Here is a 19,573-nt window from a genome sequence, read left to right on the forward strand (position 1 = left end):
TTAATATATATATGTATATATATTACCGGTGCACCATTAGCCTCTATATATATAGATATATACGATACACACCTCATAATGAAGATGTCGTTTTAATTGCTGGTTCGCGTGAGCATTTTACTAATTAACGCATTCACCACCAAGAGATACAGTCTACTCATCTCAACTACTTTGGTACACACCAAATTACAGACCCAAATATTTTATACCAGTTTATTATAAATTTTTTTGATGCCGGTCATGCCAATACAATACTATTATCCCACATATTATTATCAATAATAAAAAAAAATCTAGATGAATTATTTAAAAAAATAAATTACTTTAGCTCAATGATTCAAATAAACACATTCATTTTTATTATTGTAGATAATAATAAAAAAAAATTAATGCTGTTGACCTCAAAAAAGATTTAATTGATTAAGAAATATATAATGTGTTGGATAATTTTGAATTTAATTATATACAATAAATCCTGGTATATCTTAATTATGGGCAGATGAATATATAATTAATAATTAGTGAAATTGTATGTGCGAAATTTATAGGGACTACTCGTGCGTCGTCTTGTTTGGCGTTTATTAATTTTTCAATGAAATTAGGGAGCGGTCCAATTAAAGAGCTCGGGCGGAGGCGAGCGTGGATGAGCATTAGCATCCCGCGGGTCTGTAATTTGTGCCTTTCTTAATTAAATCATCCGTTAACCGAGCCCCAGTCCCCTCGAAACTTGCTTGTCTTTTTTTTTCCCTTCTTTTTATTTTCTTCGGTCTTCTTCTTTCATATATAGATATATACTTAACTATCTACACGAAACTACTCTCTGCTCTTGCCCTTTTTTTTTTCTTGTTTTTCTCTACCTTACTCTTTGGTAGTGCTGCTGTTGCTGCTTATTCTTCGACACAGAGAGGAAATAAGAACTTTAAAGTAGGTGTACTTATTAACGCAGCTAATAAAACATTATTGTATTAAAGTTTTTTAAATTTTTAGAGAAATTATTTTTTTTACTATACAGTAAGAGCAACGATCAGTAGAATGTAAATTATTCATAATTTAATAATTACATATTATTTGTTACAGGTGTATATTAGTTAATATTAACGAAGAATCATCAACCGAAAGCAAAAATCGAACTGATTCTCTTTAGCATTTTGCATCTTGCTGTGTCTGCCATCTTTTCTCCTTAACAATAAAACGAAAAAGTCGAATTGTAAAATATAAGGGAATATATATATATGTATATATAAGAGATATGGAGAGTAAGATGAAGAAGAATTGCCAGGTAAAATGTTGCCTTACGTTGATTCTCTTTCTCTTTATTCACTGACGAAGAAACAAAAGTTGGCATTGGTAAAAAAAATAAAAATAATAATAATAAAAAATAAAGCGGCAACAATGCCACGGCCCCCCGTACTTCGAACTCTAATATATTGCCATTGGGCGCAGTGACGCAAAAGTATTGGACCTTGTTAGGCCTACCTGTATAAGGCGTCTCTCGCATCTCTCGCGGATAGCGTGGCTGAGAACGCTCCAGCATCCGTAACTACTTGGGACTACTCTCTTTTTCTCTTTCTCTTTCTCTTTCTTATTCTCTGGTTATTCTACAACCCAAAGTATCTTTACTTGAGACTTTTCTGACTGCGGGAATTTTAATGCGAAAAATTGCCGCCAGCTTGCACCAATCGTTTCCATTCCATATATAAATATATATTGTATGCCTCAATCAGAATATGTAACTTTATTATTCTCATGTTAGCAGGTACAGAGTTACGCGCTTTTGTATTATACGGCCATTATCCAAGATAAAAAAAATAATCAATTGACAGAATTTTTATCATCATTTTTTTCCCACATTGACAACAAGGTTGTCATGAGAAAGAGAAAAAATAAACAGTTATTATTAAAGCTTTTTTTTTTTTTTTTTCTAAATTATTCTTTTCAGAGATTAGTGTGCAGGCTGTATTACTTGACTTTTAGTATTTATCTTTATGAGCCGCACGTCCCTCAATTTCTGGGAGCTTATAACTTGCTCTGGCAATAAAAATCCGACGCGCGGGTAATCTTGACGCAATTTTAGTTAGTGGTGGTGTGACGGTAAATGCCCTGGGCTATATATACAACGATAAATACACCAAATATCATTTCTTATCATTCCCTTATTTTATTATTTTTTTTTTTATTCTCCCCTGTCTTTCTCTGTCTTGGTAACTGATGAATGGACACTCAAAGATCCAATACTATTTATTATATATATCTTGTATGTTAACAATAATAAACCTATTATTATATAATATCCGGGCGATTATTGATATATATATATATATATATATATATATATATATGCAAGGGTGGAGGTTTATAGAAATCTTTTGGGGTGAACGTGGTAAGTTGTACGCGTATAAAAAAAGCACCCATACACACCACCCTCCTTTTTTAATAATAAAAGCTCTTCATATATACTTTCACCCTAATTTTATCAACGCTATTGCCGGGGTAGTTGACTTATTTCTGGTGGGAAACTAACATCCCCCATGTGTAATCACGTGTAATCTCATTGGTATTGTTACCATGATATTAAGTTATTTGCATATGGTTTCTACTTGATGCTTATTAACATACTATATACAACCATTCACTGCACTGAATTAATTTAAATTTAAAATAATAAAATTCAAATTAAATCCTCAAAATATTTTTATTAAAAATGCAAATGGTATTTTAATAATTATAATTATTAATATAATTTCATCATCAGGTTTATAATAAGTCAAATCAATGTCTCATTATAATCCTCATCATGTGTGTGTGTTTTGTATCTACTGCTACTGTAGAGAAGTGATTTGAAATATATATATATATATATATACTACGACAACAATAGAAGTCAATTGGCTTCAGAAATCAAGTTGAGCGGTCGATTCAAAAAGGGGCGAAAAGCTTTGACCCTTGTTGTTGAATATGTCCGAGTAGAGGACACACGGCAACCACGCCAGTCGTTAAAGCATATGTTTTTTTTTTCTCTTTTTCTCTCGGTTAATTTTTTTTTTTGAAATTTCTCCAGCAAAACACACGCACATTTATTCACATAAAATTTACTATATATCTGGTGCACGCGTTTTTGTGGGATTTTTGTATCGAAACGCATGTACTTTCTCACTCATCAATGAACATAGCATTTAGTATGTGTACATTGGATTAAACTGCTTCCCCTATTTATTATCTTTTTACTTATCTTCTTTAACCTTCAAAATTAATCTGACACACGCTAATACTATCGGTAAATATGGTTAAATGCATTAGTTTTCGTATATGAATAATAAACACATAACAGCATAACACCAACCCAAACTGCATAATTCATTTATTTCATTTTTTATTACACTATTGCGTTGTTTGACTTTCACACAGTAAAAATAATAATATGACAATATGAGTAATGATGTTAGGATGTTAGGATGTTAGGATGGGAACTCAAATTGTAAAAAAAAATTATAATATTGTATTTGGCCAACAATAATATACAATTACATTATAAAATAGCCTCACACAGCTTTATCAATATAAATAATTAATTTAATAGATTTTAATGAACATAATAGAGTTAAGAGATTGTTAATAAACAATTATTATATATTATATTAATATACATATTGGTTGGCAAAAGTGAGACTGTGAGAAGGATGAAATAAAACAGAATAAAAAAAATTAAATAGCTAAACACCGGCAGTGGCACCTTCAGAGAAATATATATGTATGTATATATATAGCCGCACGCAACAGAAACAAAGGAAGTATAAAAAAATATGGCATGAATTGGCATGCGCCCACAAAGCTTTGTACTAATTACAAAGACGGAATAAGAAAGCAAACCATTGGCGCTGCTGGGCCCTTAAAGAAAATTAAATAGCTTTAATTAAGTCAGCCTAAAGATATACATACGTGTATATTTAAATTGGATAAAAAACAATGCTCCAACCTTCTGTTTCTTGCATCACAAGTATTTGCATGTGCACTTGGTGTATATACATAATCTTCACATGCATGTTACTTACATCAACGTATTTACAACGTCTTTATTTTCTGTTATAGTTAATTCTATATACATATATATATATATATTTTTTTTTTTCCAGTTTCGATTATCGGTATCAATTATTCTCTATGGATTCTACTTCTCTTTTAATTATTATTGTTGAAATAATCTCAATCATTGCACACCTCGAAGCGGCTCTACTGTCGTCAAATGTCAAAGTAGAGTTTTGTCATGAACTTAAATGTTTTTCTTCAACCTATTTTAAAAAAATAGAAAATTTTTGTTTATAATTAAGTGTGTGTATAAAAAATGATTAAGTGAATATACAAAAGAATTAAAAGTAAAAAATAAAAGGATGGTTTTAAATATATTAGGTGTGTAAATTGTTGTTGGTTGAGGGCGGCAGAACGCAAAGTTGTTTAAAGCAGCTTAATAGAGTCATAGTCCTCGTGCAGTCTCGTGCAGTCCCTTGTAGCCCTATTCCACATGAGTACAGTGGAGGCCATAAGTAAATCGGTTGTTCGACGCCACAAATCATAAGATTAGAATTTTAAATTCAGCTCAGTGCAGGTATAGATAGCCGTGTGTAGACAACACGCGTCGAATAGAACTAAAATTCACCGGAAATCTCGATTCAAGATCTCTCCCGTCGTGTCTCTTCGTGTTCAACTCTTTCGCGGTCTTTTACTTTCTCAAGCACGCTGTCCTGAGTCCTGCTATGTATATTCTATATGTATATCGTTTGCAAGTGCAGTGTGCAGACTGTCGTTGCTTGTCCACCGCCAACGACACAATCAAATGATACTTTTAATTTAAAAACAATTATTATTATATTAAAAGTATAACACGTATATATGAGTCTCTATTATATATTATTGTAAATGAGGATGATATGTATAGTAGACGGTTGGCATGTCTTAGTAGATAAATGTTATTTATTATTTTTTTTTTAACTTCCCGCTAAGAAAATTGTTAATTTTCAAAAATTCGGGAAGTTATTGTTTTCAACCCGATTTTCGAAAATCGAGTTCATCAGATGTCGACGTTTTGAGGTCCTAGGAAGCTATTCTGACTATTTTCAGAAGAATGTCCGAGTGTCTGTATGTGTGTGTGTGTGTGTGTGTATGGATGTAAACTCTTAATATCTTTTTAATGAATTGACCGATTGAGATGGTTGAGGTGGCATTCGAAAGAGTTTGTTGGCCGTCAACTTTTCTGAAAATTTCAAATCGATCGATCGAATGGACTCTAAGATATAGAAGAAATACAAAAAAAAAAAAATTTTTTTCCGTTTTTTTTAAATTTTTCAGAAATGACTCGATCGATCAATTCCAAAATCTAATCAGCACTAGAATTCAATAAAACGCGTCGATTGCCGCCTTAACCATCTCAATCGGTTTATTCGTTCGAGAGAAATCGATCGAGAAAGAAATGGTGAGAAACGGTATTCTTCGATTATCGTCGAAGGGACTCATCCGATTAATTCCAAAATTTAATCAGCTCTAGAACTCAATAAAGCACGTCAATTGCCGCCTCAACCATCGAAATCGGTTAATTCGTTCGCGAGATATTGTGCGAGAAAGAAATGCTAATAAACGGTTTTTTTCAAAAACAACGGCATACAAACGTATTTTCGAGCTCGAGGAGCTCGAAAGCGGGAAGTTTTAGGGCTGGCCCGCAGGGTCAACCGATAGACAGATTTTTTTTCTAATTTTTGACTCTTATTAACAAACGTTTAAAACAAAACGCGGAAGAATATTTATAATTTTTTGTTAAAAGATGAAAGTTAATAGATGGAATAAAACAGTGGACTGTGATGATAATAATTAGCAATATTATTATGTTAGACCACGTAGAATATAAGGATGAAAGGATGAAAGGATGAAATGAGCTCCTAGAGTATAAATGGTGTTTATCAGGAATAAACGTAATGATGAGTGTATAGGACGTGGTCGATGCTGATGGTTATAACTGCACACGTGTCCAATCAGCATATTTGTTTGGCTGGGCCACCATGAGGAAACCAGTAGTGAATGGCATCAACAGAAACAACAGAAACAACAGAAACAACAGAAGCAGTAGTAATAGTATATAGTAGTAGGTTCAAGATAGCTTGAAGACGGTTGAAGACGGTTGAAGACGCTTGAGATCCAAGGGCAATTGAACAGTGCTACTGGCAACTGAGAGATCTCCCAGTGAGTATTCAAGAAAAGCCTAATCAGCATGCATCCTGTCCAGCCAATTAGAAATACTCGGCTGTTTTACCAACTGTCACTGAAGATCGGGTATTGAGTTGTATCGGTCGAGTTATATGTTTGGTTCGTTAACTGGATTTAACTCTCATCGTATCGGGAGGAGCTAACCGAGTAGTGGTGCCAGCCTGAAACTAACAACAACCAACCAAGACTAACCAAGACTAACCAAGACTAACCGTCTTCTATACGATGAGAAAATCTTTCTTCTCTTGTTGGTGGAACCGTGTGCCAAAGTTGATGCTGCATCGACTGGTACCAGCTTGATTTACGACTAACCAGCCAGCAAAGAGCTCTATACAAACCACCAACTCAACCTTAAATAAACAGAGAGAAAGAGAAAGAGAAAGAGAAAACAAGATTATATATGCTCACAAGTACGGCTAATAATCTTTCGTCTTTCTTCAATTTCCAGTCATACCAAGTTGCCTTACAAATATTATCCTTCCTCTAATTGGAATTGATTAGTAGAAGATGCAACCTTACGCTAGCTGCCACTTATTGAAAATATATCTTTCAAAACTTTTTAAAATAATAATATATATTTTAAGAATTCAAATTTATCAATTTATTTAATAAAATTAAATTATACTAATACATTGGAAAAAACTAAAGCTTAAAGGACTCGATTAGTCTATTAATACATATATATAGTATACAGTGAAATGGTTAACTTTATTTTCACATGTCTTTTTTGAATTGTTTTTTTTTTTCAGGGGTGGAGGGGGGGGGGGGTTCGCTCGTTTGCTATCTCAGTCCACCACTAACGAGCCTGTTAGCAGCAATTATTCTAATTAATATCTCCCTGCTCCTTCCTCTGTTAGCTCTCACTCACTCGGTCTCGTTTTATTACCCATCAGCAGCATCAGCCTGTATGGTATATCTCTGTTAATTTAGTCTTACTCACTGCTTCACATACATCCACATATTCATGCACGCTTACATGTACTTATTATAGTTGTACTTGTTTTAGTTGTTTCTTTCTCTCTGTTTCTCAACAAGAATAACTACGATTCGTTTTACGACGATGCTCTGCTTCTGCCTGGTGTTTTTGCGTTCACCGCGTGATTGGCTATTACGTCTTCGTTGAACGTTAGTTACCGACCTGCTATCACATTCAATTGAGTCCTCTTTTTGAACCACCACCACCAGCAACAACAACAGTAACACCAATAGTAATTTCCTTTCCTTATACATATATATATATGTATATATACTCCTACCATTCTTTAAGATGTCAATGTTTACTCTTTTATTATGCTGCTAACTCGATGTAGATTACTCTCTTATATTATTACATCTTATTATGTGTATATCTGTACAAACACATACTAGAAATAGCTACATCTATATTTTATTTATTTATTATATTATATGTGATTTTTGACAATTAAATAAATAACAAACGATAAAGAGACACATGAACTTGAATGTTGTATACATTTTTGAGGGGGAATACAAAGGCATAAGGAAAGAGAAAGAGGTGCGCGGATATATTACTAAAGGTATATATATATGTATATAAATACAGTAGATATAAGGGTTATATGCGCGGATGATCAAGCTGAAAGAGAGAGAAAGGAAGAAAGAGAGACATTGGCGTGCTGAAGGAAGTAAACGAGTGGGTAGAGTATATAGAAGTCGGGACGAGCAGACTGAATTATCGTGATATTTAAATTAACAAATGACATCCACCTTTAGCATACAGCAGTCGGCGAGTTATATACGTTGCGGTACTTTTTAAAAGCAATCTTATTTCTCTTTCTCTTTCTGGAAATAAGACAACTAAAGAAAGAAAGAAATAGAGAACGCGATGACTTTTTCAAAAATCTTATGCATATATTTGTATTTATATATACCTGAATTGAGGCACAAGGTGCCTCAATATTTTGCAAACGAATTTGAGTGGTAGTCTTAGCATCAGTATAAACACTTGTGCCCTATTAAAAAAAAACATAACATATAGTCGTCAGTAGAAACAAATCGATTGAATCTCAAAGAATTTAACCAAACAAAAATATACATATTTCTTGGGATCGCAAACAAAGGGTGTTTCAAGAATATCCATTTCCCGGCGATGAAAGGCGAAGAATTAAATAAGACGATGGCCGACTAAGACGGTAAAACAAAAGTAGAATAAAAAATTGAATATGCTTATATGTAGATGTACAGCATCAGAAGCAGCAATAGCAATAGCAACAGGAACAGCAACAGCAAAAGCAACAGCAGAAAGTGTCCTTTTGGTTGGTAGAGTGGTCAAGTTTAAATAACAGGAAGAAAGAGAGAAAAAATAATGTAGCGGGTTATATTCTCAAGAGAAGCAATGAAATTCTCTCTTTCTCGTGTGCAAGAGATCTGGGTGCTGAGATAGCCAAGTGATCTGTGAGGCCCGGTGTGTGGTACCCCTTTCGCGAGTAGTCTGCACGCTTTCGCGCAGCGATCGGTTCTCGGGAAGATGCAAGAGCAGGCGAATAATCCAAGGGCCCAGGACTATAGAAAAAATAAGAAAGGGTGAAGGAAGAAGGCTTGCTCAAGGGAGTTGAACGATGCTCTCTTGTATATATATATAGTAAGCCAATGGACCCTCCAAGGCGAGCATCGTCGTTCGTCCCGTCCGGTCCGACCAGGCGACCGAACGGCCAGGATTGAGACGTTGTGCTGGCCTCTTTGTACACCACAACCACCACCATCATCACCACCACCACCACCACTAACACTAACACAATACACACAACAGACAACAGGAATAACCCAAGAGAAAGAGAGTAAGAGAGAGGAAGATCCAAGTTCCGCGTGACGCTCTCCAAGCGCCGTATTTACGAGTAACGCTCTCAGGCGACGGCTTGGGGACCCAACCAATGCGCATTTGAATTCCAAGATAAAATGAAGAGACACGGTGGCCAAGAGACCACGGGGTAAAGAGACGATAAACAATGCAAGGGAGTGGACAAAACTGCAACACATATAACAGGGGGAACAACGCGCCAGAAACTCCCCTATCTGTGTGCAATGTATGTGATGCACATCTATAGCACATCTATAGCACATCTATCCACATTTATAACGTATAAGTAACAAAAAGAGATAATATAACCAAACGAGTTGTCCTGATAATATTATAAGAGAACCATCATTTCGTCCAACTCGAAATGACAATAATTTTATTCTCTTTATATCTCCTTTACTCCCTTCCCTTTCATTTATTAAACAATTATATATTTTTATTATTAGCTGTATAAATATTTATATATCAGTAATATTCACCTGATGTAATAATTTATAATAATAACCTAGGTGGTGAACGCTTTATACAATGATAGTCATCATGTATAATATAATTCTTATACTTAACTGATCGGTGGATGTTTGGATGTGAGTGTGTGTGTGTATAAATAAAAAGAGCCAGGACAGCGGCGGCCTTTGACTCCCATTCAGTGACTGGACTTCTCTAATATATAATATCTGAGCTAGACAAACAAATGACAATGAAGATCTGTATCGCGCACGGGATCACGGATCCCTAACCGATTTGCTGTTTATTCCTCACCCTCTTTTACCCATCGTCTCCTGCTCTTAAATCTTTTCTTGTGCACTATCATAATCCCACAGGTGGCTTTAATGATGTTGGTCTTTAGTATAAGTGAAATACACAGAATGTTAATTGGCAGTAAGCCGCTTAAACCGTCATATCACAATATCATATATATATACATAAATACATACACATACAAAATTGTGATTTGTCAAGTAGATATAGATATAAAAATATCAGGCTATAAAGATTCAAAAATTTAATGAAAAAATCTGTAGTTTAAAGCTAAAGGTTATAATTGCCTCATCACATAATCTCTTCTCTTTATATAATCTAAAAATATTTAACAAAAAAGATAAAAAACATTTTTTAAAAATTGTCTGGGACACAAATGAACGTGATCGTTGTTCCTTTTTTCCTCATATTTTATCCCATCAAAACCGAAAGATCTATATATACTGAAGATGAAATGATTCGAGTTAAAAAACGATTTTTCTTGGGCATCTCTCATTTCGTTAGGGGATCCGCCTTCTGGTCTATTATGTGAATATATACCTGTTTCTTTTACAATTTTTTATATTTTTTGAGTAACACATATCCGTGTTATTAACTTTCATCGGGCTTTTAATTCCACTTAACTGATTTTTAAAAATGTTTGAATTATAACTTGTGTAAAACTCCCACAATACATAAATGATAAATGTTATTAATGTAAATATAATTTGATTAGTTTTGTGCTTTGCAGCTGTATATGAAATTCCCATGTGTGCATCTATATATTAATAGTATAATATGACAAATAATAATGATATATATATACATCATCTGTGGTATTTCTTTTTATTTTTTTCATGTTGATGATCCTTTAAACAGGCAATCAATAATCGCTTGTTAGTATAAAATGTTGTCCAGCGGCGTTCCTCATACTCAGGTATATATATATATATATAATAATATGCCAGCTATATTTTCAGTTTGTAGTTCGTAGCTCGTAGAATAGTAATAGTAATAAAATGGTAAAGCCGACAAAGCAGTCTCGAGTGTTGTATTCGGCATTTGTTTTCAATCCTTGTATTGGATTGTAATCTTTATTTTTTTTCTCAGCATCCTCAATCTTTACCCGGCAGCAATATTATTATGTACCTTAACTAAAGCATATATGAGTGTACAAGTTTTATAACTTTCCATAAAATATAAAGAGAATATAATGAACTGATATATATTTTAACACTTAAACCAGCGTATGTATTATTGATTATTCTATATGTAAAATATGATACGATATGCGCTGTTGCGCTATTAAGCTATTGTGCATTTAGTATTATTTGTTGAATTTAAACGAGAGGTGAAATATAATAAAATAAAATAAAGTTAATGTTGAAGCACGGGCCGAAAAGACATTCATATCAATTATGTATATTCAAAATCATTTCAATGACTGAGAAGTTGACGATGGAGACAGGATCGAACCTCTCAAGGCAGTTGGCCCACTATATTTTACACAGCAGGGAGTTGACTTTTGGATTCTTCTCTAGCTCATATTTGCTCTGTTGTTTTCTTTCAATTTTTTTTTATTTTTTTTCTTTACACAATTCTTCAACAACATAGCTTTGAATTTTAAACATCCACTTATACGCAATTCATTCTCAATTTTACTAATTTTATATTAATAACCTTTAAATTAATATAGATCGTCTGATTCTATTTTTTTTTTCTATAAAATCGTAGATAGTTTTAACATTAAAAGTATAGATATTAATTAAATTTGATAATTTGTTTCTTCCGTTCTCTGTTAAATATCTAATATTATGAGATAATATTATACGACGGTAAATAAATTGAGTTTTAAGTGCGTGCAAGTATGTCTGTATATAATAATTTGCTGTAATCATGATATTATATGATTATCAATTAATTATCCTGTCAAATTAAAAGATCAAGTCATCATCATCTGCTCGGGATAACTTATTATTTTTTTGCAATTCTTTTTTCTTTCTCAGTTGCGTATAGGTATACGCAGATACACGTTCAAACGCTTCTCTGGCATTAATTTTTACCCTTTTTTTTTTTTTTCTTTTACGATTTCTCTCTCACATAACGATTAAATAGAGTAAGTCCAATGAGAGTTAATATAAGTAGCTCACCCATACAATAACATTACATGTTATTTTTGGTTGATGAATCATTATTTCCACAAATTCCGATGCAAAAAATATAATCAGGTTAATTTGACACGCTGGACAAGATTTTTTTGTTTCATATAATATCAATAATATTAATAAAATATACGTCAATTAAATTTGAAACATTTGTAACATAAAATTACACTCTCTTTATAATTAAAATTTAAAATAATATCTTTCTTCAATATGTTATAATTAGAAGAAACATTGCTATTTAATTAACATAAAACATTAATAATTATTCTACTAGACGAGTAAATTTGCGTAATTAATCGACTGTAAAAAGAGATGATCGCATATATATATCACACAGCTGCGATTTGAGAAGTGAAAGCCAGTTAAAATCACATGAGCCATGATATAGCATTGCAATTAAATCCTTCTACAAACATGTCTTAATAAAAGAATTGTTAGTTTTTTTTTTTTTTTTTTTTTTTTTTTTTATAACTTGATGAAACTTATATTTATATTAAGTGATTAAATTGAACATAATGACTTTGGTGTTTTAAAATTATATTATGAATGAGTTCAGGACCAAGACTATATAAAGTTATTAATAAGAATGACCTCGTAATAAAATATATCATCCCAAACAGACAAATTGAACCACCCAAGATTTAACTTACCCCCCGCTGCACACACTCAATTCCCGTGTCTGAAAAATATATAAATAATTGCTGTTCCATCTACAAACAGATCAAATTTTATTCAAATAAACTAAATATTGCTATTTTCCTACCTCAATACTACAAAATATTTTCGTATTTTATCGAAATATATATATATATATAATCATATCGATAATTTTATAATTTTACATAATTATTTGATTACTTGTGAAGGGAAAAGTATTGGTTTAGGTGAGAAATTATTCTTTTTATAAATCATGTTATGGCTCAACCTCTTTGAAATCTATAGATAATAAATTAAAAAAAAAAAAGAAAAAAAAAAGTTAGGGAGACGTGTTAGCCCGTCGGTCAGTCGTTAAAAAAATTTTAAATGCATACTAAAAACATTTAAAGCTATCGTCATTTATGATATTTAGTGTTAGAACCTTGAAAATTAAAAAATTAACAAACTATTGATTTATGTACTGATAACCCTAGCTGATTATTGTTAAATTTATGTCTGGTAGTTTTTTATTTCAAAAAATTTAAGTATAATATATATACTAGTAGGCAAATCAGTATTTTAATTTATTATAAATGATTATTTTTTAAATTCTTATCTGTCATTTCATTTTAATATTATTATGAATGAGATTACATGACAAAATTTATATGTTGACTTTAATAACGATAACCCTTGTCGAAAAATCCGTTCCGTGATAAACTGATAAATTATTTTAAAAGCATCAGGAAGAGACCTTTGTACGGCCATCTACCGGTAAAAGAACACAGTTACCATAAGATATCATAATAAGGTATTCCCTGTTTTTCATGTATATTCAAGTCTGTGCTAGTTTACTACTTTATCGTCGGTAAATTGTTTAATTTTATTGTTTGTATTCGTTTCTATCGGTAAGCGGCCACGTAGATTCTGCCTTGATAGCAACAGTTTCTCGTCACATAGTCACTCGTCGCTCGTCAGAAAGTCAGAAAGCTTCCTTATAGCCAGAGTTTATAATCAGAAAGTTGGTGTACATGAGTTGCGACCAACTTGACGACGAGTTTTCGAAAACTTTCAGCTTCTGTAACTGTTGCCTACAAGTTGCCTACAAGTCGACAACAAATTTCCTAGCAACTTGACGACAATCTACTGCCGCAACCTGTCGTCAACTTTCTGAGAAACTTGTATACAACTTTTAGTCAACAGTTACACGAGCTGAAAGTTGTCGACAAGATTCTTGGAAAGTTATTGCCGTCAACTTATGTAAGTGCCAACTTATTGCATTCAATCTGACGAAAAGTGTTGCGACTGTAGGTTGACATCAAGTTACCGTCTACTATTTGCGACTATTAGGATATTTCCCGATTGTTTAAACAAACATTTTTTATCCTGCAGATTATTATATTAATGTGTTTTTATAAATATAGTGGTAGAATGATATGACAAACATTTAAGCATATTCTTTATTTCTAATTTCAAATAAATATTAAATAGCTCCAGTGTTTTATGAACCATGCATGCATATCTCATGTTATATCTAATTATTTTAAATAATAAAAATTTTGAAAGCTATTCAAGAGCCAGAAGTCAGTTTGTTATATTAAAAAAACTAATAAAATTTAATATTATTTGTTATGAAATTTTGCTTGGGCACTCTCTTTAATCTATTTTCGGCAATATATACTTTTCTTGAGCTTGATTTTTTTACCTTGGATGAACGATGATTCGTATGACTTACTATTTTAAATACGTCATCGTTAAAAAATTTTTCAACGCAATAATACAACAACCATTATTATTTATATTAGTAATAACAATCGAACATAACTTTTTTTTTTACTATCACTTTAATAGATTTGTTGTCGTAAGTAAATCTGTTTTGATTTAATATATATACGATATTTCGTGTAAAACAATTTATTATGATCCCGTATTTTGCTGTAGTGATAAAACTCTTATTTTCCGTAACATATGTATTAATTGTAATGCAACAATCAAATCAGTATTTTTTCTTTGTGTTTTCTTTATACGGTACATTTTTTAGGGTAGTGCTATACATGTTATTTAGTCGAAATTATGTCCAAGAGAAAAAAGAAAAAAAAGGAAAAAAAAAAAAATACTTAAGTACATTGTTATTAAAACGGAAACAGACACTATATTGTCATTTTTTTTATGGATATTCTCGAATTACAAATTTTCCAAAAGTCGACCGGACGTTTCTGGGAAATGTAACAAATTTTTCAGTTCTCGACAGGGTAGGCGACGTCTAGACACCCAGATACATGTAATTGTCTGGACCGCTCATGAGAACAACACCGGCGACATCGGCATCTATTAAGTCTGACAATTTTTAGTAGTTTAATTTAAAAAATTTTTTTTACGTACATACAATTAATAGTCTGTGACTCCATATTGCTTATTTTTTATTCATTCAATTACTTTTTTTTTATCGTCATTTTAAGATATTAATATCATTTTTAAAATTTTTTTTTTATTATATTGTATGAAATAAATGAACAGATAGTAAAATATGGATTGGATAACTTGCGCCACAAATGTATAGAAAATTTTTGTTAATTCTTATAAATACATATATCATCAACTACTATAACCGTCAGATTTAATACAAAAGGCTCTTTTGTGCTACAACATTATTATGTTGTATACATGAGTAAAGGCATCTTGCAACTTGATCCCATATTGCGACCATCTCTTTCTTACATTTTCCCTTTTTTTTATTTTCTATAATAATTTTGGGATCCCAAAATTTTTTAATCTACTTGATATATATTTCATGATTAATTTTTAAATAATAATAATTACACACTGTTGAATTTTTTAAATATATAGTAAGATTTATATGGAATCACCTTAGATGACGACATCTTTTCTACAGATGGAGAGGCGCCTGGTATCTTGTGGCGCCAATAATATCCACATGACAAACGGATGGAACCTGCATTCTGCATATTATGCATCACTTTCTCTCTCTGTCTATTTGTATTCTGCTTTGGCAAATCGAACATAGATTTAGCTAAAATTATTATTTAATACTCTGAATTTTTCGAATAAATCGTTTTAATTTTAACGAATAAAGAACAATTAAAATTTTGTTGTAGATATTAATTATTATAAGCTAAACAGTAGTGGATATACATTCGGAAAAATAATTTTAAAAAAACTTAAAACGGGACGATGATATTTCAAGGGTTCGTCAGATGTCTGATGAATATTGGTGTCTGGCTAATGTTAAAAGAAGAAAAGGGACTCTCGCACGCGTAAATATATATATAATATGTTGTATGTATATGATATATAGCTCGTGTGACCCAATAATTATTATAATATTATAAAAAAATAAATTTGTTTATTATTCTCTGGCAATCCCCATTATGATATGTATATTTAAAAAATATATAACATTAATGATGTATATGTTTAATGGTTTTAATAATAATCTATCAACAAAATGGTAGGTTTGTAGATGAGAGATTTATTTTGATGATGATATTATATATATGTTTTATTGGTTCAAGCCTTAAATATAGAGGCGGGCTTTTGCGCTTGACTCCTCCGCCCCAAGTTTATTTACCAGATATTATATGGCTGTCAGAAAGTATCTAAATACTCGAATCACTTAAAGTTAATTGTAATAATGAAAAGTTTAAATTACTTAAATACTTATTAAACACCATGTAATAGATGCATTTTATTTTAATTTTAAATATACACATACACGTTTGTGTGATATATATTATAGTAGTGGGAGTAAATGTGTACAAGTTATAATAACATGTATGTGGAGTGTTTAAGACAGAGGATGGCGCACGCACACCCACGCGCACATTCTTGTATTTTGATATCCAGCACTTGACTTTTAGTTGGCCCAAGTCACATTTGACGTTTGCTCTTGGACCTGATCACTCAACCATAACTGCCTTACTTTGTTAATTTTTCATTCAGCTAATCTAATTACTATATATATTTATTTTTAAATTTATTATTCTCGGTGTTACTTAATGTTTCTTTTATTTTTTTATTGAATTTATCAATTAATATTATTGTCAGTGTTTATAATAATATATGAATTATTTGTATGTGTTAATAGTAGTTAAAAAATATAAATTACGCGATGCACTAAAATGATGCCATCTCTTATACCGTTCAGTGTTCGTGATATTTTGAATGATAATCATATTGATACAATGGATTCATACAACTCTCATGGACAGACATCACAAAATTTTAATTTGTCACAAGACTACTATGGATATAATACAACTCCAGAGACTCATTGGGATATTGACAAGTATAAAGAACAATTACAGTCCACTCAACAAGTAAACAATCAAAATTACTCGGATTTGAATAATATTCAACCCTTGGGACATATTGTAACTCCATATCAAGAAACTCCGGTTGTAGAAGATGGTAAATATCTTATTTTCGTAAATCTGTCAACAATATCCAACCATTATTATGATTAATTAAATTTTTACTTTTTCTTTTTCTTCTATTAAATTTAATAGGAAATATCGTGACATCCAGTAAAACAGAACTAAGAAAAAATCAATCTGGAAAAAGAACAAAGAGAAAACCCCGAGTCCTTTTTTCTCAGGTAATACATATTATATAATTAATAATAGTAAAATATTTATAAAAATTTTTCATTATTGTTATTAGGCCCAAGTTTACGAATTAGAGCAGCGTTTTAAGCAACAGCGATACCTGAGTGCACCAGAACGTGAGGTGTTGGCATCAACATTGAAACTTACAAGCACTCAAGTAAAAATTTGGTTTCAAAATCGCCGTTACAAGAATAAACGCGCGCGAATTGAAGATGCTGAAAAACATGTACAATCTCAAAATATTAAAAATCAATCATCGGTTAAAAAAATTACCGTGCCTGTGTTAATAAAAGATGGAAAACCAAATAATCGTGATTCTTGTGGAATAAATTATTGGACTAATGGATTTAGATCTGATCTCAATACACAAGAAATCCAACAAGACTTTGGTCACGTCCGATTGAGTCCTGACTATAGAATAATAAACGATGTACGACAAGACTCTACGAGCATTGCTAGTGAATTTAGAAATAATTTTAGTCCGAGCCAAGATATTCATCGGCATGTTTTTTCATCATCGATTGACTATCGGACGAATAATAATTTTAGTTCATCGGGAATAAAATCTATCAAGACTGAATATAAAGACTTTAATGATATTTCAAATTTTAACGACTTTAAACCCGTTTCATCTGACGAAAAATCCGGAATGATATTTAATAATGAAAATCGTTCTATTATGGATATATCAGGGAATGATTTTGCTTTTTCTAATTACAGTAATCCATCAAATTATCAAATGAGTTATGTTAATTATATGGAACAATTACCGATAGATCAGAGCATTCAGCGACTTTGGTAATTTATTTTAGTATAAACATTCAAAGAGTAGATATGCCAAAATATTATTATTAAGATAGTTGAAATTATTTTAAATGTATAAAGGGTGACTTAATAATTTAGTATATAATATAAAAAGAAAAACACACGTATATATATTATATGTAAGTCTTAGTTTATCGTCGTTGTCGTCATTTTATTTTTTTGAATTGGACGAATTTTTTTTTAAATGGTCGTAGGGTACGGAAACATCCTCTTAAAAATGGTTAAATTTTCGTTTCCTTTCGCATTTTTCACAGTCGTATTCTTAACCAATGAGACCATTAAAAAGTATAATTTATAACTGTACATAAAAATATAATACTTATAAATGATTAATAATTAAAAGTAATATAAATAAAATAGTTTGTGGAGGGGTTGGTGTTTAAAATAAAAGTTAATGAATTATAACTTATAAATAGGTGGATTCTGACAGGTTGAGTTAAACCATTGGTGCTTTTAGGGTTATCGCGAGAGTATGACGGGTCATCTGGCAGTCAAGTGGACGCGCATATAAACTCATGTTGGCGTCGTTTCTTTTTATTTTCTTGGGATTCGCCTTCTGATTGTGCCTATGGTGCTACTGATGCTATTACGGGCCATGGGAAGATTACTGATAACAAATATAAGGCGCGATTTCTTTTATGATTATATATATTCATATATAAAATACTGCTGATGCTTTTTTACAAATCAACTATACGGCATTTAAACGTGATAATAATAATAATATTATATATGTATATGTATATGTATAATTTTATGGCTGTAAAGTAGTATACCGGTTATATGTTCTTACTGCTCTTGAGAGCTGTTAAACAAGGGATGATACTCGTCGTGCGATCGTGGGAACAACTCATATATTATCTATATTATTACATTGCCAGACATCAATTTTACTATATTTAGTATATATGCGTGTTATACACATATAATAATAAAATCATTATATTATTAATTTTGCGGTATATTTAATAATAATATTATTATTATATATATAAAAATAAAAAATACGAAGCCAGCTGTGTACTTAAAATATAGTTATTTAATTTTATTATAATATTTTTTTTGGATACAATAAATAACGAATAAGTTTAATAATATATGATTATATTAAATTTTTTTAATTGTTTTATCATGGTTAAATGTATGACTCCATTACAGGTTCAGTTATTCATCCGATCAATCACTAAAAGTTAAATATCGAAATATGATACTATTTGACTATCAACAAAAGTCAAATGGTAAAAAAAAAAAAAAAAAGCAGAATATAGTTAGGATAAGTAGAGTAACAAGGGTACATAATCCAGTAACTTATTACGACCTTCTATTTCTTTTTAAATACATTTTTTTTTATATTGCATTGATTTATTTATTAAAATAACCCTTTCGTTTCATGTGATTCTGAATTTTTTTCTCTACTTAAAAAAAATAGGAATAATTTCATTATAGTTAAGCTAGATTAAATTATAAAATTTAGTTGTAATTTTTTAAATTTTTTACTATTTAAGCTATTGATA

General features: G+C 31.1%; 1 protein-coding gene across 1 annotated transcript; it reads left to right on the forward strand.

The window, feature by feature from the left end:
• The first annotated feature begins 16,384 nt into the window (after positions 1–16,384).
• On the forward strand, positions 16,385–19,343 carry LOC130675586 (homeobox protein Nkx-2.5-like). Its single transcript, XM_057481358.1, has 3 exons — positions 16,385–17,037; positions 17,136–17,224; positions 17,290–19,343. Exons 1-3 carry the CDS (start codon positions 16,749–16,751, stop codon positions 18,034–18,036), a joined length of 1,125 nt encoding a protein of 374 aa, XP_057337341.1. The 5' UTR covers positions 16,385–16,748; the 3' UTR covers positions 18,037–19,343.
• Positions 19,344–19,573: the final 230 nt, after the last annotated feature.

Source organism: Microplitis mediator, chromosome 10 (assembly GCF_029852145.1).
Source record: "Microplitis mediator isolate UGA2020A chromosome 10, iyMicMedi2.1, whole genome shotgun sequence".
NCBI classification, from domain to species: Eukaryota; Metazoa; Arthropoda; class Insecta; order Hymenoptera; family Braconidae; genus Microplitis; species Microplitis mediator.